This window comes from Caenorhabditis briggsae, assembly GCF_000004555.2.
Source record: "Caenorhabditis briggsae complete genome, chrV, whole genome shotgun sequence".
Taxonomy (NCBI): Eukaryota; Metazoa; Nematoda; class Chromadorea; order Rhabditida; family Rhabditidae; genus Caenorhabditis; species Caenorhabditis briggsae.
Genome location: NC_013488.2, coordinates 16,213,997 through 16,230,301, shown reverse-complemented (window position 1 = coordinate 16,230,301; position 16,305 = coordinate 16,213,997). Strand labels below are relative to the sequence as shown.

The window sequence follows — 16,305 nt, the reverse complement described above, 5'->3', positions numbered from 1 at the left end:
TTTTGAATTATAAAAAAAGTTTTATCGGACAAATTAAAAATTCATCCATAGCAAATGTAGAGAAAATAATTGCGGTTTTTTTTTTGAGCTATAGAACTCCTAGAAATGTCAAAAACTGAAAGAGGAGATAGATTTTTTCTGTAAAAAACTTTCAAAAATGAGCATTTTTGACATTTTTCTTCCGGAAAAGGACCATACATGAATCTATAACCACTAATTAATTTTTTAAGAAAAACTACAGTATCCCCTGTTTCGCTGTGGAACCATTGAAGGTTTTATGGAGAACGCCTTTAAATTTGTCTCACCACCCTCCTCGTTTCGCACACTCTCCAGCTGAGAAATTCTTGTTTCTTCAAATGTATGATTTTTCAACCAAATTTCCGCGAAATTCCCCAAAAATTTCTATGAAAAGCTAGTTTTTTTCAGCTCACAGAACACCTAAAATGAAGCGTTCGGATATATTGTGGAAAGGAATACAAAAATCCAGAGAACTTTCCACTTTGGCGCAAAGAAAGCAAAAATGCGATCTCGTATACAGGGAATTACCGAGATTTCAATGCAGCGCTAGTATTGTGTTTCGATCGATTTTTTCGAACTTATATATTCCTTCAGACTAGACAGACGAATGAATAAAATTGCAAAGAAATTTGAAGCCGACGGATACACATTTCTGAAGAAAGTGCATTTAGTCTTCATTTTTAGCTGGCTATTTAGCGATGAGTTTGTTAAAATGTACAATTTGAACAATAATAAATTCAAAAATCATCAATATTTTCAGAGTACACTTAGCAAAATGCACTGTTCAATTGGATGAAAAAGAACGAATCAAGTATTTTTGCTCTGAAGACGGAAGTGTCGTTCTATCATCTGATCATAAAGAAGAGGAAAAATTCTTTAAAGGAACAGTGTTCACTCCGAAAAGAGCGTACACTTCTATTCGGCAATGCTACAGAGTGAGAATATTGATTTTCTGAAAATTTTCATTGATTTTTTCAAATTTCAGAGTTCGTCCCAGTCAACCGACTGACCCGGGACCAGCGAAGAATTCGAATGTGAAACTTGAAAACCCAGGTTCAGAAGAATCAGAGTCGGAACATGAAGCTCCGACGAACGTCTCCGATGACCGGAATTCGGAATATTCCAGAATCCAAAACGGACCGTTCAATGGAAGAATCAACTATGATGAACTCGATGAGCAAGAGTTTGATGACGTGACCGTTTTGAAGGACGAGAGAAGTTTCGATAGAAAACCGGAAAAGCGTCATCAGAATTCTTGGTCCTCCGAAAATGCGAAATTAGTTAAAGGTGGTGTACGTTGAAATTTTTTATTGCATCAAAATGTGCAGAAATGCATGTATATTGACTTAACAATAAAGAAAAAGTTCAAAAAAAAATTCTTCATCAAGAAAAACGCATCGAAAAATACGATGAAAGCCCTTAGGGACGAGGTTTTTTCTAGGTCGCCCGGTGAGTAAAAGCGCGCGAATTCAAACTTTTAAAATTTTTTCGCTCGTTTTCACTGTTTTTTCAAATTTTCCGATGTATCTGGAAGAAAAATTGACAAAAACCTAGAAAAATCTTGAAACAACCGAAAAAAAGTAAAAACGAGCGAAAAAATTTTAAAAGTTTAATTCGCGCGCTTTTACTCACCGGGCGGCCTAGAAAAAAGCTCGTCCCTAAGGGTTTTCAGCGTATTTTTCGATGCGTTTTTCTCGATGAAGGAATTTTTTTTGAACTTTTTCTTTATTTTTAAGTCAATATACATGCATTTCTGCACATTTTGATGCAATAAAAAAAAAGATGATTAAAAGAGAGAAAAGGGGAATGGTTAGGGATTAGAGTTGCTATAATTATTTTATTGATTTTTTCAGACTCTGAATGTGACGGATTTTAATAGTTTTATCGATTCGATGCTCAAAAGTATCAAAAGATCCAAAAATCGATATTATAGCCAAACTGAAGATTCATTGCCAATTAAAACAATCTACAGACACATTAAACTGTCTCTAATTCTCCCATTCGGACTAGAAGTTACTGGCGAAGCACTGAAAATAGTGGAGAAGGAGATTGAAGAGCTGAGAGAGAGCCAAGATGAGGTTGGACTTTCTGAAGAAAAATCGATAATTTTGAAAAAAATGTTTTTTCTAGGTGCCACTGAAAACGATTCGTGGAAATTTGGAGTATTTGCTGAATTCGAGCACCGGCTTTTGGATCTGAAAATCAAAAATATTTTCTCTGCTCCTATTTTTCTATGAAATTGTTTATTTTGCACAAATAAGCTTACAAACTATTTTCTTAATGTCCTACTGTTATAATTCTGCATTTTTTGCTGACATTTGTTTTCTTTCTTTCCTTTTCGATTCTTTTTCATAAAAGGTGGTGGTGAAATTTTTTATTGCATCAAAATGTGCAGAAATGCATGTAGATTGACATAAAAATAAAGAAAAAATTCGAAAAAAATTCCTTCATCGAGAAAAACGCATCGAAAAATACGCTGAAAGCCCTTAGGGACGAGGTTTTTTCTAGGCCACCCGGTGAGTAAAAGCGCGCGAATTCAAACTTTGAAAATTTTTTCGCTCGTTTTCACTTTTTTCGGTTTTTTCAAGAGTTTTCTAGGTTTTTGTCAATTTTGGTTCCAGATACATCGGAAAATTTGAAAAAACGAGCGAAAAAACTAAGGGCTTTCAGCGTATTTTTTGATGCGTTTTTCACGATGAAGGAATTTTTTTTTGAATTTTTTCTTTATTTTTATGTCAATCTACATGCATTTCTGCACATTTTCATGCAATAAATAATTTCACCGTACACCACCTTTAAATTTTTTAAAACAATTTTCCAATTCAGAAAAACATTTGAAAAATTGAGGAACATTTTGAATTCAGCAACAATTTAAAAACTGGTAAATCGATTACATTATATTTATAAATTAATTCATCATTTATTTGTTCAAATCAATTAATTAAATGGAGTGTCTTCTTTTGCAACTCGCGTAAATCTTATGACTTTAGGATTCTTGTTGTCTACGTCATGTGTATTCAAAACTACGTGAATATAGCAATCCGTATTCGGAATTCGAAAGTACCACACTTTTTTTGAATCGGAAACTATACGATAGGGTTGTCCAATCAGCGTATGTAATGATTCATCAACTGTTGATTCGAGAAATGATATTTTGAATTTTTGAAATGATGAAGATTTGAGAAGATTCTGGAAAAAAAGCGCTTACAATTTATATCCACAAAAAAACCACTCACTGTCTTTAGATAAGCCACATCTTCAGAGGATAACGCCTCCACTAGAATTTCCAAATCAGCAAAGTGCAAAACATTCATCTCTTGAATTGGTGTTTTTATAGTCAAATACTTGGATATCAATTGTTCAGCACTCTTCCATTGTTTGGTTTGTGATATTTGATCTACTTCGAATCGGAACTCTTCTGTGAAATACTTTGAAAAATTCAATAACTCAATAGTCGTTAGGGAATTTTCATCAATTGCCGAAAGAATATTCATAATTCTCTTTTGACTTTCAGATCCCATAGAGAATTTTTTTGTTTTAAGTGTTGACTCTCTTCCTTCCAAAATTTTTCCAATTCTTTCGGACAAGTCATCCGTGATCACTACTGCGTCATTTTTTATGTCCACTGAAATGAAAAACGTTCTTATTTGGATGAAGTATCTTCAAAGCTTTAATGTCGCGGCAGCAGAGGTTCTACTGCACGACCTCGAATCCAACAATACTAGAGCATATCTAGAATGACACAAATAGTCATAAACACAATTCTCCAACTAGTTAACGCTACATATTTGGCGTGATCACTTCCTTATCACCATATCAGATCTAGAGCATAATTGTGGATATGCTGAGGAGATGCTATAAAAGGAAGCAGAATCGCCAGTATGATGAGACATCTGAGACAATGGCTACTTCCAAAGGATCTCCCGACCATTGGATATTCTGACGCTGGATCCGACTAATGACGCCCAAGGGCCAAACCAAATACCGATGACACACCTCACAGCTGCAACCTCCTAATCGTGGTCAATGGATGGTGCAAACCATATCTCCTATCAAAGGAACCCCTCTCTGGATCGTAACCTTGGTCGGCTCCAACTGCAGATGTCACGAAGACCCCTACTCAGAGCCATAACTACTTAATAAATAGCTGTTATATAACTAATGTTCCTATCCTTGTACTTTAGCTCCGACACAGGCTTACCTATGTGTCGGAACATTTAACTCTTGTTAAAAAATTTTCAGTTGAAAAATACGATTTTCGAATGGTCGCAATTTTATATATTAAAATTTCTTAAATGAAGTGTTGTACTACTTGTACTTACCCTGGTAAAGAATCAGTAGTTCCTCTATACGTTCCGATTGATTTCTGAGAATTGTTTCAATGTCATGAAGACAAAGATCCATGTAGTCTGTGTCAGGAAAAACAACTCGTTGAATGTGTGTATACACTCCGTGCGGATAATATTCGACATGTTTAGATTCATTATTCTTCAATTCGGTATGTGTGTTAAGACACAACAACATTCCATTAAAAAATTCGAAAGTGATGGCACACTTTTCAATGTGGGGATTCGGTCTTATGAGATCTATACAATTTCGGATCCCTCGATTCACTTTTCGAAGTGTCTCGCTTTAAATAAAGAAGTTTTTTTTTTTGAAAATCTAAAAAATTAAAAACTCACATGTCAAAACATTGTAATTGCCTTAAAATGAATTGCATCGGTAATCGGGTTTCCAAAACTTTTCGCGCCACCATTTCATGCATACTTTGGTTATCCGGTTTGTCGAGATCAGTTGTTTGGGGCATTTGATTAGAAAAGAACTGATATAAGGCAATTTCAACTTTTCAGAAAACAGGTATTTAAAAACTCACGATGCTGATGTGTTGTTGATGGCTTTCGCACTTTTGAATTCGTTCAGAAACCTTTCAGAGTTTTCTGGATCCACTATCTGCATTAACTCTACGTTCAACAATTTCGCTCGATCCAGTAACCGTGTGAATGATGCCGCCTGGGCTATGGTAGTTCCACAAAATTGAGCTCCTTCGACAGGGAACGCCGTACTTCTCAATTTCAAACTCATCTCGAGACGTTCACAAATTCTTGCACGATCGTCGACGGTTGCTCGGAAATAATCTATACCAATGAATGACAAAACGGTTTTCCGATGCACCATCAGCATCTCTAAATCTTCTAAGAACACGTCTACAAAATTGTGTTGTATTGGATCCAAATCTTCTTTATCGAACTTCACATTTGTAGTATTACTTCCGAATTTTTCATAATTGATATAGTAATTGGTTTCTCCTTCAGGTGAATGCAATCCCAAAATCAACTTAATATAGTCGGGAGCGATTTCAACATGTATACTCATAATGTTATTCTTCTGTTGATCCGTCAAATATTCATATACAGACGGCATCTGAAAATATGTAAAACTTCTCAGAGAAAAATGAAATGTATGATTTCTGATTTTAAAATATTAAAAAAGTCACAAGAAAATTATAATATTGATTTGCAATTTATGAAAAGGGTGTATTTCGTTTTTATTTGCTGTCGCTACTTATCAGCTCGAAGTGAGAGTGCTCTTTTGACAAAAGAGGTTTAGAGAAAAAAAATCACTTTTTGTCATTGCGTTTGTTATCATCCGAGGAATTTATGAGGAAATGAAAAGGAGAGGAATTTATCTCTAAACCTCTTTTTCATAAATGCTCTCTCATTTTGACTGAAAACAGTGAGAAAAAATTTCAATGAGAAAAACATTTAAAGAAATGGCCGATCAAAAATTTCGCTTAGGAGCCTTTTTGTGGCATGAGTTCAAAGAAGGTAAAACTTCAGCCGAAGCTCATCGCTCACTTCCGCAAGTGTTCGGAGAAAATGCTCTATCCGAAAGTCAATGTCGACGCTGGTTTCAGCGCTTCAGAAGTGGCGAAGAGAGCTTGGAAAACGACGAACGCAGTGGTCGTCCAGAAATCATTGACAACGATGCTTTGAGACAAGCAGTCGAACTGGACCAGTGCCTAACAACACGCATTTTGTCAGAACAGTTTAATTGCAGTCATATCATAATTTTACGCCACCTACATGCGCTTGGGAAATCGAATAGATGCGGAAAATGGGTACCGCACAAACTCTCTAAAGCAAACAAGAAGAAGCGCGTCGAAGTGGCCAATGATCTTCTGCGCCGCTCAAAAAATCGCGGTTTCTTTCATTCAATTTTGACATCAGATGAAAAATGGATTCAGTATGACTGTTCTAAAAGAAAACATCAGTGGCTCAGTCCGGGCGAGACCCCAAAACCGATACCAAAACCGGATATACACGGAAAAAAGGTTATGCTATGTGTCTGGTGGAATACTCGGGGTATGGTGTATTTTGAACTTTTAGGTCATGGTGAAACAGTGACTGTCGAATGTGACAAAGGTCAGTTGGACCGCGTGGACCTGGAGCTCAAACATCAAAGAATGGACACATCGGCAATATTTTTGATTCACGATAACGCTCGACCACATACCGCGAAAATCACCCAGAAAAAAAAACTTTGGAGCTGGGCTGGGAAGTGCTCTCACATCCGCCTTACAGCCCAGATTTGGCACCATCTGACTATCATTTGTTCCGGTCCATGCAGCATCATCTGGCAGAGAAGAAGTTCAAAAACGACGAAGAAGTGAAAATTTGGGTGACGAACTACTTCGAGTCACAGCCAGCGGAGTTCTTCAAGAGAGGCATCGAATCTTTGCGCATGCGTTGGCAGATAGTGGTCGATAATGATGGAGAGTATCTTCTCGATTGATGTCCTCTTGTTTCATTTTTACAATAAAAATATTATTCTTGTCCGAAATCAATGCACGTTGCGGCCGAGAAAACAACGGTGGGCGGAGCTTAGCTCCCATAGAGAGAACACCACAGTATTTTTCAAATTATTGCACGCGCCTTTAATACAGTACCTCAACTTTTATTGAATTTTTGCCTTTTTCTCTTATTTTTTCGCTCATTTCTGTCTAATTTAGCATTATGGTAAACGCAATCCTAAGACAGTTTATCTTATTAAGGGATCCCCCATTACTCCGCATCGCTCATTCAAGGACCTAGGTATACTAGTTGATGATCAACTTCAATTCGACAAACACATCAATCTTATTGCCTACTCTGCTAAACTCAAGTCCCGCCAAATACTGAAAACGTTCCAATCGAAAAACCCTTGTTTATATTTCCGTCTCTTCGACTCCTACATTAGACCGGTCCTCGAATACGGTTGTGAACTTTTCGATCCATCCAATGCTACACTTGCCAATAAACTAGAATCTCCTCTTCGTTATTTCACCAGAAAAGTCTTTCAGAGATGTAATATGCCCTTCAATTCATACACCGATCGCCTATCCCAGTTCTCTACGCGAATTCAAACTTTTAAAATTTTTTCGCTCGTTTTCACTTTTTTTTCGGTTTTTTCAAGAGTTTTCTAGGTTTTTGTCAATTTTTCTTCCAGATACATCGGAAAATTTGAAAAAACAGTGAAAACGAGCGAAAAAATTTTAAAAGTTTGAATTCGCGCGCTTTTACTCACCGGGCGGCCTAGAAAAAACCTCGTCCCTAACTAGGGAAGGTTGTAATCGGGGGGTGGAACTTTGGTATGAAACTTATATCATTCGAAAGCTGAGAATGAGACATTTTCAAATCTGTATTCAGATTTTGCTGAGGAGCTACCAGTTTCGAGAAAATCAAGTTTCAAATTTGGCTCAAATTTGACTCTTAAGGGCGCCGCGCCTCCCCTCTTTCTTATATAGATTGGGGGAAGGGAAACAATCAGCGAGCAGTGGTGTAGTGGCGAGGAGGGATGTACAGTAGGCGACTAGATGCAGGTTCGAACCCCTTCTCGCCATACTTTTTTTGCGTTTTTTTTTTCTAGATTTTTGAAGGATGAAAGAAGGATTTTTAAAAAAGGATAGACTTAAATTTTTGAATCTTTTTTGAAATTCTGAAGGCATTTTCTAATTTTGAAGACGCGGTTTAATTCTGAAGGCGCGAAATTTTTTGCTTTTTTTTTGGCTGACAAGCACCAGTTTTTGATCATATTTATTTCTTGACATGGTTTTGAACGTAGCAAACGTTCTTTTTTTGCTCCTGAAATACTATTCTATTCAAATTCCTGATGATCCTTTGGTGTCGAGACAAGAGAAAAAATTAGCCAGAGTGCTATGCAATATCATGGACCAGTCAAAAGAAGGCGATGTAATGATCGAGGAAACAGAAGAAGTCATTGATGAAGAATCTGGAGATTGGGAACCCGAGGAGTTTCAGGTAATATTTGTTTTTATACTGGATTCACAAAAATTTTTAACAGCCTTACGACGATTTCGTTCTTCCTTCTCTTGACTGGTTGAAATTTGGAGAAAAGGCTGTGTCCAGACAAGATGCCCAGACTGCTATTGACTACTATCGGAACACCACAAAAGGCTTCCGTTCTCTGGATTCAATGAAATCTCGGTTCCGATGGATAACGGATGCAAAACACATCGATAAGTTGAGAGCATATGAAAAAGAGAAGAATGAATTCAAGGAAACCCGGACTGATTTATTGAAACTTTTGAGCAATCGGTTGTTCGAAGTGGTCCAAGACAAATTGAAAACGGGTAATTTTGAAATTGTCCAGTTTACTATAAGGTTGAAAATTCTAGGATTTTCCCTTCATGATCTTGATTTACAAAGATTTGCGCTCCGCATCAATAATAAGGAAACCAAAATTCAAGAATTCAAAGCTTCGGAAAGCTGGATTACGTCATGGAAGAAATCCCACAGGTTCAAAAAACAACACTACATCTTCTTGTAACTATTGAAAAAATTTGTAGAATCGTCAGCAGGAAGATCACCAAATTTGTTACCCGGAAATGCATGGTTGATAAGGAACTGATAAAAAAGAAGGCTGAAGATTTTGTGAAAGTATGTGGAAGAGAGATGTCGCTTTTCAGTTCATCTATGATTTTTAACTCGGATCAGACTGGGGTACAGAAGGAACTTTATGGTGCGCGGAGTTTGGCGTTTTTGGGAGAGAAAAATGTCGAAAGATTGATTCAATCGAAATCATCGTTGACACATTCTTTCACTTTTTTGCCAATGCTGTTTATGGATGGAACGATGGGACCCAAAGCTTTTATGGTCCTTGCTGAACCTTCGGGAGACTTTCCTCCGTCTCGTCCGATTCCTAATTGCCCAAATCTGGAAGTGAGGGCAGGAAAGTCCCACATTATGACCAAGGATTTGATGAGGGACTGGTTGAAATCATGTGTTTTTATTCCGGAGAACCCAAAAAGATGTACATGCTAATCGATAGTTGGCCAAGCTTCACAGACCACACTTCTATTAATCAATGCATCCCTTCCGGTTTTAATGTGACCATCAGGAACATTACCCCCACAAACGACGGGTCTCATTCAGCCTTTGGATGCCCATTGGAATGGGCCATTTAAAGTATGTCAATCAGAAAGATGACACAGTATATCCAAAAAATTTTTTAGAATCTCCTCAAAAAGTTCATGTCGTACGCTTTGGCTTTTCATACGGATTATATCATTGCTCAACGGAATAATGAGATTTGGATGATTTCTCTTCTCTTTCACCAAATTTCGTCAGATTATTTCAAGCCGTTTTTGCAGTATTCTTGGAAGAAAACAGGCTACATTGACTCTTCATCTGGTTTTGAGACTCCAGCAAAGTTTTGCTTTGATCAAGTCGGTGATAAGGCCTGCCACGAGCCTGGATGTCCTGAACTATCGTTTATTCGATGCTCTCGTTGCAAAGAATACATTTGTTTTAACCATTTTATTGTAGTAGATAAGCATTTGTGTCCGCATAAATAAACTTTATAAAGATGAAAAAAATGACTTTTTAAAAATTTTGAATCAATCCAATGCTATCAGAAACTTGGCTTCCATTAAAAAAATTTGCTTGAAATTGCTTCAGAGCTCATTTACAATTGTCCGAAAATCCAGAAAAAAAAACGCAAAAAGTATGGCGAGAAGGGGTTCGAACCTGCATCTAGTCGCCTACTGTACATCCCTCCTCGCCACTACACCACTGCTCGCTGTTATACCAAAGTTCCACCCCCCGATTACAACCTTCCCTAGTAAGGGCTTTCAGCGTATTTTTCGATGCGTTTTTCTCGATGAAGGAATTTTTTTTGAATTTTTTCTTTATTTTTAAGTCAATCTACATGCATTTCTGCACATTTTGATGCAATAAAAAATTTCACCGTACACCACCTTTAAAAAAATAGTTTTTTTTTCTGCCTCGAAGCTAAGTTTTTTTGATTTCGTGGTGAGACCCTTCGAAGTTTTGCGTTGTGCGCCTTTAAAGATACTGTCTGTTTAATTTTTGAATGCGAATTTCCCGTTTTTTACCTTTAAAAATGCTCGAAATTCGCCGGGAAATCAACATTTTCCAGCAAAAATGTATGCAAAGAAAATACCTTCTGATTGTTATAACGAAGGAATCCGATGCATTCTAAAACAAATCCGAAAATACACAAAGCCAGAGAGCCTGTGGCATTGGTGCGCCGAAGTGAAGCGATCTGATGTGAGAGCGGAAAATTTTTATTCTGGGTGAATAAATATTTATATCCTGTTTCTTTTTTTTCCAATTTTTGATTTTTTTTCAGACTTCGATATCGATTGAGCGTAATCGAATACCTAAAAGCATACACTTTAATCGAAAAAGTCCAGCTTATATTCATTTTCGGGTGACCGATAAAAGCGGATTTTGTTAAAATGTGCGTCTAAATTTCGATTCTTCTGTATAAACGGAATTTCCAGGTTAACAGATGCAAAATGCACTGTCCAATTGGACGAAAAAGGACGAATCACATATTTTTGTTCCGAAGATGGGACCGTCGTTCGTGAATCTGATCATAAGAAAAATGAAAAGAGATTTAAGCAGGAGTTATTAGGTCCACATTCAGAGATTATTCCAGAAAACGCGAAGAGATCAGCTATGTAAGCTTCTGAGCTTCTGAGAACGCCGGTGGCCGTGGCCCAAGGTCCCATAACGACAAATGCCATAACCTAAATAATGTTTTTCTGGTCTTTTACCGATTTTTCTGTGTTTTTTCCAAAAAAAAACTGGGAAATTACACACTGGAAAGTGAAAAAGTTTTCCGTTTTTTTTTATTTTTCTGTAATTTTTCCCAAAAAAATCGGAAAATTAATTTTTTTTTCTCTTATTTTTAAAAATCAAACGCGCTTATTTTCCTATTTTTTCGCAGAAAATTAACAGAAAAATCTTTAAAAAAAACGAGGAAAACAAAAGAAAAAGTTCCCGAAATAAATATTTTTGGGTTATAATAGTTGATGAAAGTCCCTGGACGACAACTGTCGTAACCTAAACATATAATTAAACCCGGATTTTTTTCGATATTTCTGTTTTTTTTTCTCAAAAAAATCAAAAATATTTTTTGACAAAAAAAAATGTTTTTGTCATTTTTTTCGCTATTTCAATTTGCAATTTTTTTTCGCATAAAATTTAAAGAAAAATCGACAAAAAAGCACGAAAAAAAATTCGGAAAGTGAAAATATTTTGGGTTACGGTAGTTTTTGTTGTGGGACTTTCGGCCGCGGCCATCGTACTAGAAAAATATTGATTTTTTTCTTCAGAAAACGCTACAGTAAACCACCAGAAAACGTCCATTATTGGAAATCTGAACCACATTTTGAGCATTCGTACTTTGAACATCAGAATGCACCGTTGGATGGGAGAATCAATTATGATGAGCTAGACGTGAAACCAGTGATATTCGGAAATCGATGCCTCCAGAATTCAATTGATGCGAAACGGATGAAAATTGAAAAACCGGAGGACCCTTTTGCCGATTTTTCAACTGATTTTTCCGCCACGTCTTCTAGAAATATCCAGGCTCGAGAAGCTCTCAAAGAATCGAAAATCAGTGTTCTATTACTGGCAAATCACATTGAAACCACTGCTTTATACTTTGAATACAAAAATCTGGAAATTCAAGCCTCGCGAGCCGTCGAAAAAATCAAAGAATCCGGACGAGAAATGGTATCTAATCAATAATCGGATTATCGATTTTTATTTAAAGTGTTTTCAGGCTCTGAGTCTCAGAGAATTCGATAATTTCATTGAGGCAATGTTCACAAGTATTAAAAGAGCCAGAATTCCAAGAACAGAAAGCAATCTGCAGTTGAAAACTGTGTTCAAACATATAAAACTATCTTTAATCCGCCCATTTGGACCAGAAGTCACTGGCGAAGCGCTGAAAATAGTGGATAAGGAGATCGAAGAGCTGGGAGAGAGCCAGGATGAAGTGGAGGTCGCTTAAAAAAATCGATAATTAATAAAACTTTTTCAGGTTCCATCTGAGGTGATTCGCGTTAATTTGGATTATTTGTTGAGATCAAGCACGGGATTCTGGACTGAATTATAATAATAAAAGTCTAATTTTTGGGCTGATTATTTTAATTGATTTTTTAATATTCTTGTTGTTCCTACTTGTCTAATAAAGCTTTTATATTAGGTGCTTTTTCACTTTTTTGTTGGAAGAAAAAAAAAATCAAAAACCTTAAAAATATAGAAAAAGACTCCCCAGAATGTCAGAGCATTGAAGAAAAGGGAAAAAAAACCAAAACACCACAAGAGGGATCGAACCACAGACATTGCACACAGACACAGGTGATTCGCGCAGCGTCTATAATAGGTGAAATATTGTTCGCGGAAAATCGCCATGGGTACATCGGAATATGCCTGCCGCAGGCCATTTACAGACCAATCGCGAACGCGCCACCCTAAATTGCACCCTAAATTGTGAGTTGTGGGATTTTTTTCAAAAAAAAATTTTAGGAAGAATTTGACTTCCGAAAAATTTCAGAAAATTGAGATTTAGCCGGTTGCCGCCAGATTGCCACTGAAATTATGAAATCCACGAAGTTTTCGATTTTCGAATTTTCGAAAATATATTTCTCAGAGTTCTCTCTTTACAGTCAATTCAAGAACAACAAGGAGAACAATGGGTGTTGTGGAGTGAGTATTTTTTTGAGGTTTTCGACGAATTTTGAAAATCTCCAAAATTTCTGGGTTTCTTAATTTTCCCTAATTTCTTAGTTTCCAAGAATTAAGAATTCTTGAAATCTCAGCAGCTCTAGAGGAGAAAACATCGGACAAATTTCAGTTTGTATGTCATGCAAGTGAGCGATAAGGACGTTGCTTTTATGGTTACTGACGACGGAAAAATGTGTATTCATGATGCTCCTGACGTGGCAAAAGAGACGCTGAAAAAATGGGATCCAGCCAATGAAGTACATATTTTCCCGAGGGATTTGAATAAGAGGAAAAATAGGAGTGGAAGGAACCGAAAAATGGGAGCGAAGGTACTTTATTGATCTTTTGGGAAGTTTGAGTTACCTAATCCTGAAGTTTGAATTTTTTTCTGATTTTGCTAGAAATGTTTGAATGTCTGACGAATCCAAAAAAAATCTTTTTTTTTTCGTTTTTTGTAAAATTTGGAATTTCGAAAAAACTTTTCAGGATTCTTTTTTGCAAAATTGCAATATCTGAACCCAATTTTTTTTTTCAGAAAGGCAATAACTTCAAAGACAAAGACATAGCACTTGGTACGGTTGTGAAAAAGTTGTTGGACAAAAAAGAGGCGTACGAATCGAATCTGGCTGCTAAAAGAAACACAGTGCACAAAAATTCGGCTCCACAGAAAAAAGAATCGGCTGAACCAAAAACCATGCCAACCGTTGACGAAGATCTTGAACGAGAAAAAGAATTCGTAAAGGAAATTTTTATGCCACTTGTGCGAAATGTGTTGGGCCAAAACGAAGAGCGTGAATCGGCTGAAAGAAGGAAAGAAGAAATTATCAAACTTGAAGCGAAACTAATGAAGTGTCAACCGAATCGAAACAACAAACACTGGATTACACTTTTTTTCGTTCTTCTGATTCTTGCTCCAATCTACATTCCCGTCATCTGCTTTTATGGTGCTCCAATTTTTGAGGTCATCAATGGTCATTTCAAAGAAATTTTTGTTTGAAAACTCGATAATTTTTTTGTGGTTTCTGAATGAACGATTTGGAATTTTATGAATCTTTCGTCTTTTGTTTGAGTTAGCACGTATTTTTCAGAAATTCATGAGGTCGATTTTCGAAAATTGTGAAAAAAATTAGACTTTCCCGAAAATACCGTAAACACTCTGATTGAACACCACCCGAATCGTCCAATTTGAACCTATGTACTGTCTGTACAATAAAATCTGGGCAAGGGGTGGCGCTTACGCGACACGCCCCTTTATGCAACAGTGGCGCACACTTTTTCGGGTATATTTTTGCGCACGCACCTCTCTGCGTTTTTCCTCGCGTTTTCGTCGATTAATGAGGCGACTTTGACTAATTTTTGGTGTTTTATTTCGATTTCTTCATCGATTTTTAAAAGATTTTGAAGAAAATTTTGGTTTTTCTTCTAATTATGATTATTCGAGATATTTTTGCTGGTTTTTATGGCGCTCATTGATATGCTAATGAATTTTAATCGTTTTTTTTCAGCGAAAGATCGACAACACTGGACAGTCGGAAGAAATAGGAAAAAGAAGAAAAATTTATAATAATTAGGCAACAAAATCTAAAATCGTGAAAAATAAAATAAATTTCAGAGCGCTCCATCATCATTCATAATTCACCATTTTTCTTTGCAGATAATAATGTTTCTTTGTTGTTTTCATACTAAAAAAATTCTGAATACTTAATGTTCTTTTCCTGCGCAATTTGTTCCAGAATTGCTTCAGTGTCTTCATACCTAGACGGCGATGGCTTCTTGGGGTTGCCGGTTGAAGGGGGAATGTTCGTTGTGGTGTGATACTCATGTTTTCCGGATTGTTTTACATTAAAAACTCAATTTTATTCAATTTCTATGAGAAAAAGTGTGAAAAATGACATCTGAAAATTCCGAGAAAACAATCCCCGAAAAAGTGTGCGCCACTGTTGCAAAAATGGGCGTATCAGGAACGCCCCCTTTTTCGGCTGCGGCGCGCCCACGTTTTATTGAATAGACAGTATCTCATTTTCTGTGAAAGATATCGAAAATTGGTTAACCAATAAAACTGTTGCTGATATTATGATAAACAATTCATTAGTTGACTACTTTTTGATAATTTTTACAGGGACCGGGATATATGGACTTAAAGTGGACGGTCTGGGTGGCGTTCGCTTAGAGAGTTAACGTTATTTAGAGGTCGCAAAAAACAAAATTCTCGAAAAATTGAATTCTTCCGTTGATTTTCTAAAAAATGTATCTGCTTATTCATTTCTTAACCAAATCTTACGTTTTTAGGCTCAATTTGGGTGGTTTACTTTATACTTGCCTTATTTCTTTTATAATTGTTACCTATTTTGAACACAAAATGTTTGTCTTATTGTTAGAATTTTTAATACCAAAAAATATAAATAATATTTACTATTTACTGTATCAAAAAAAGCGCCAAGAAATCAGAAAAAAAAAAATCAAATTTCATAACTTTTTCGTCGTGCAAATTTGATTTCTGCGGCTCTGTTTTACTTCAATACGTTTGCACTTGGGTTCAAGCCAGCGGGTCAGAAATCGCGCCCCAGTAAACGTGAGATTTTAGAAAAAATTCGCTTCTGGATTATTTGGCTGAGGATCAAACTTTTAAACGTTGGGCGAAATAATCACGCGTTGCAACTCGTTGATTAAATCTAATTAGGTCAAATCCACGCCAACTTTGAAATCATTAAATTTCTTCCGTCCTAAAAATTATTTGTGGCGCGTTTTTTGACCCGTTGGCTTAGACCCCCAGTGCGTTTGAGAAAAAAACTTCAACAAACTGAAACAAATGTCACGTGAATAGAGATAAAGTTGAGAATTTGCGCATGAAATCGTTATATCCACAAAGTTTTTTTTTCGAAAATCTATTTCTCAATTTTCTCTCTTTTCAGTCAGTTCAACATTATCAAGGAACCATGGCTGGCGTGGAGTGAGTTTTTGAGATTCTTCGATCATTTGACGATTTCGGAAAAATCTCCAGTTTCGAATTCTAAAATAGAAAACAATTTAAAAAAAATTTCAGTTCTTATGTCATGCAAGTGGGCGAAAAGGACGTCACCTTTACGGTTACGGACGACAGAAGACTGTTAATTTATGACGCTTCTGACGAGGCGAAAAAGATGCTGAAAATATAGGCCCAGTATCCAAGGGTACATCGAAAAAGGGTACATCGAGTTCTTAGGGTACATTGGTTCCAAGGGTACATTGGATTGTTCGGTACATG

General features: G+C 36.4%; 4 protein-coding genes across 4 annotated transcripts; 3 read left to right on the top strand and 1 right to left on the bottom strand.

Moving 5' to 3' along the window:
- Positions 1-625: 625 nt before the first annotated feature.
- CBG17101 lies at positions 626-2,217 on the top strand (the record flags this gene model as incomplete). Its single annotated transcript, XM_045238313.1, has 5 exons — positions 626-732; positions 779-925; positions 1,004-1,217; positions 1,872-2,096; positions 2,149-2,217. The coding sequence occupies 5 exons, from the start codon at positions 626-628 to the stop codon at positions 2,215-2,217; spliced, it is 762 nt and encodes a 253-aa protein (XP_045096113.1).
- Positions 2,218-2,955: 738 nt separating this feature from the next.
- On the bottom strand, positions 2,956-5,439 carry CBG17100 (the record flags this gene model as incomplete). Its single annotated transcript, XM_002638118.1, has 4 exons — positions 2,956-3,207; positions 3,255-3,643; positions 4,341-4,648; positions 4,892-5,439. 4 exons carry the CDS (start codon positions 5,437-5,439, stop codon positions 2,956-2,958), a joined length of 1,497 nt encoding a protein of 498 aa, XP_002638164.1.
- A 5,021-nt stretch (positions 5,440-10,460) lies between these two features.
- On the top strand, positions 10,461-12,450 carry CBG17097 (the record flags this gene model as incomplete). Its single annotated transcript, XM_045238312.1, has 5 exons — positions 10,461-10,561; positions 10,823-11,002; positions 11,660-12,065; positions 12,115-12,336; positions 12,376-12,450. 5 exons carry the CDS (start codon positions 10,461-10,463, stop codon positions 12,448-12,450), a joined length of 984 nt encoding a protein of 327 aa, XP_045096114.1.
- A 751-nt stretch (positions 12,451-13,201) lies between these two features.
- Positions 13,202-14,058, top strand: CBG17096 (the record flags this gene model as incomplete). Its single annotated transcript, XM_002638116.2, has 2 exons — positions 13,202-13,390; positions 13,597-14,058. The coding sequence occupies 2 exons, from the start codon at positions 13,202-13,204 to the stop codon at positions 14,056-14,058; spliced, it is 651 nt and encodes a 216-aa protein (XP_002638162.2).
- Positions 14,059-16,305: the final 2,247 nt, after the last annotated feature.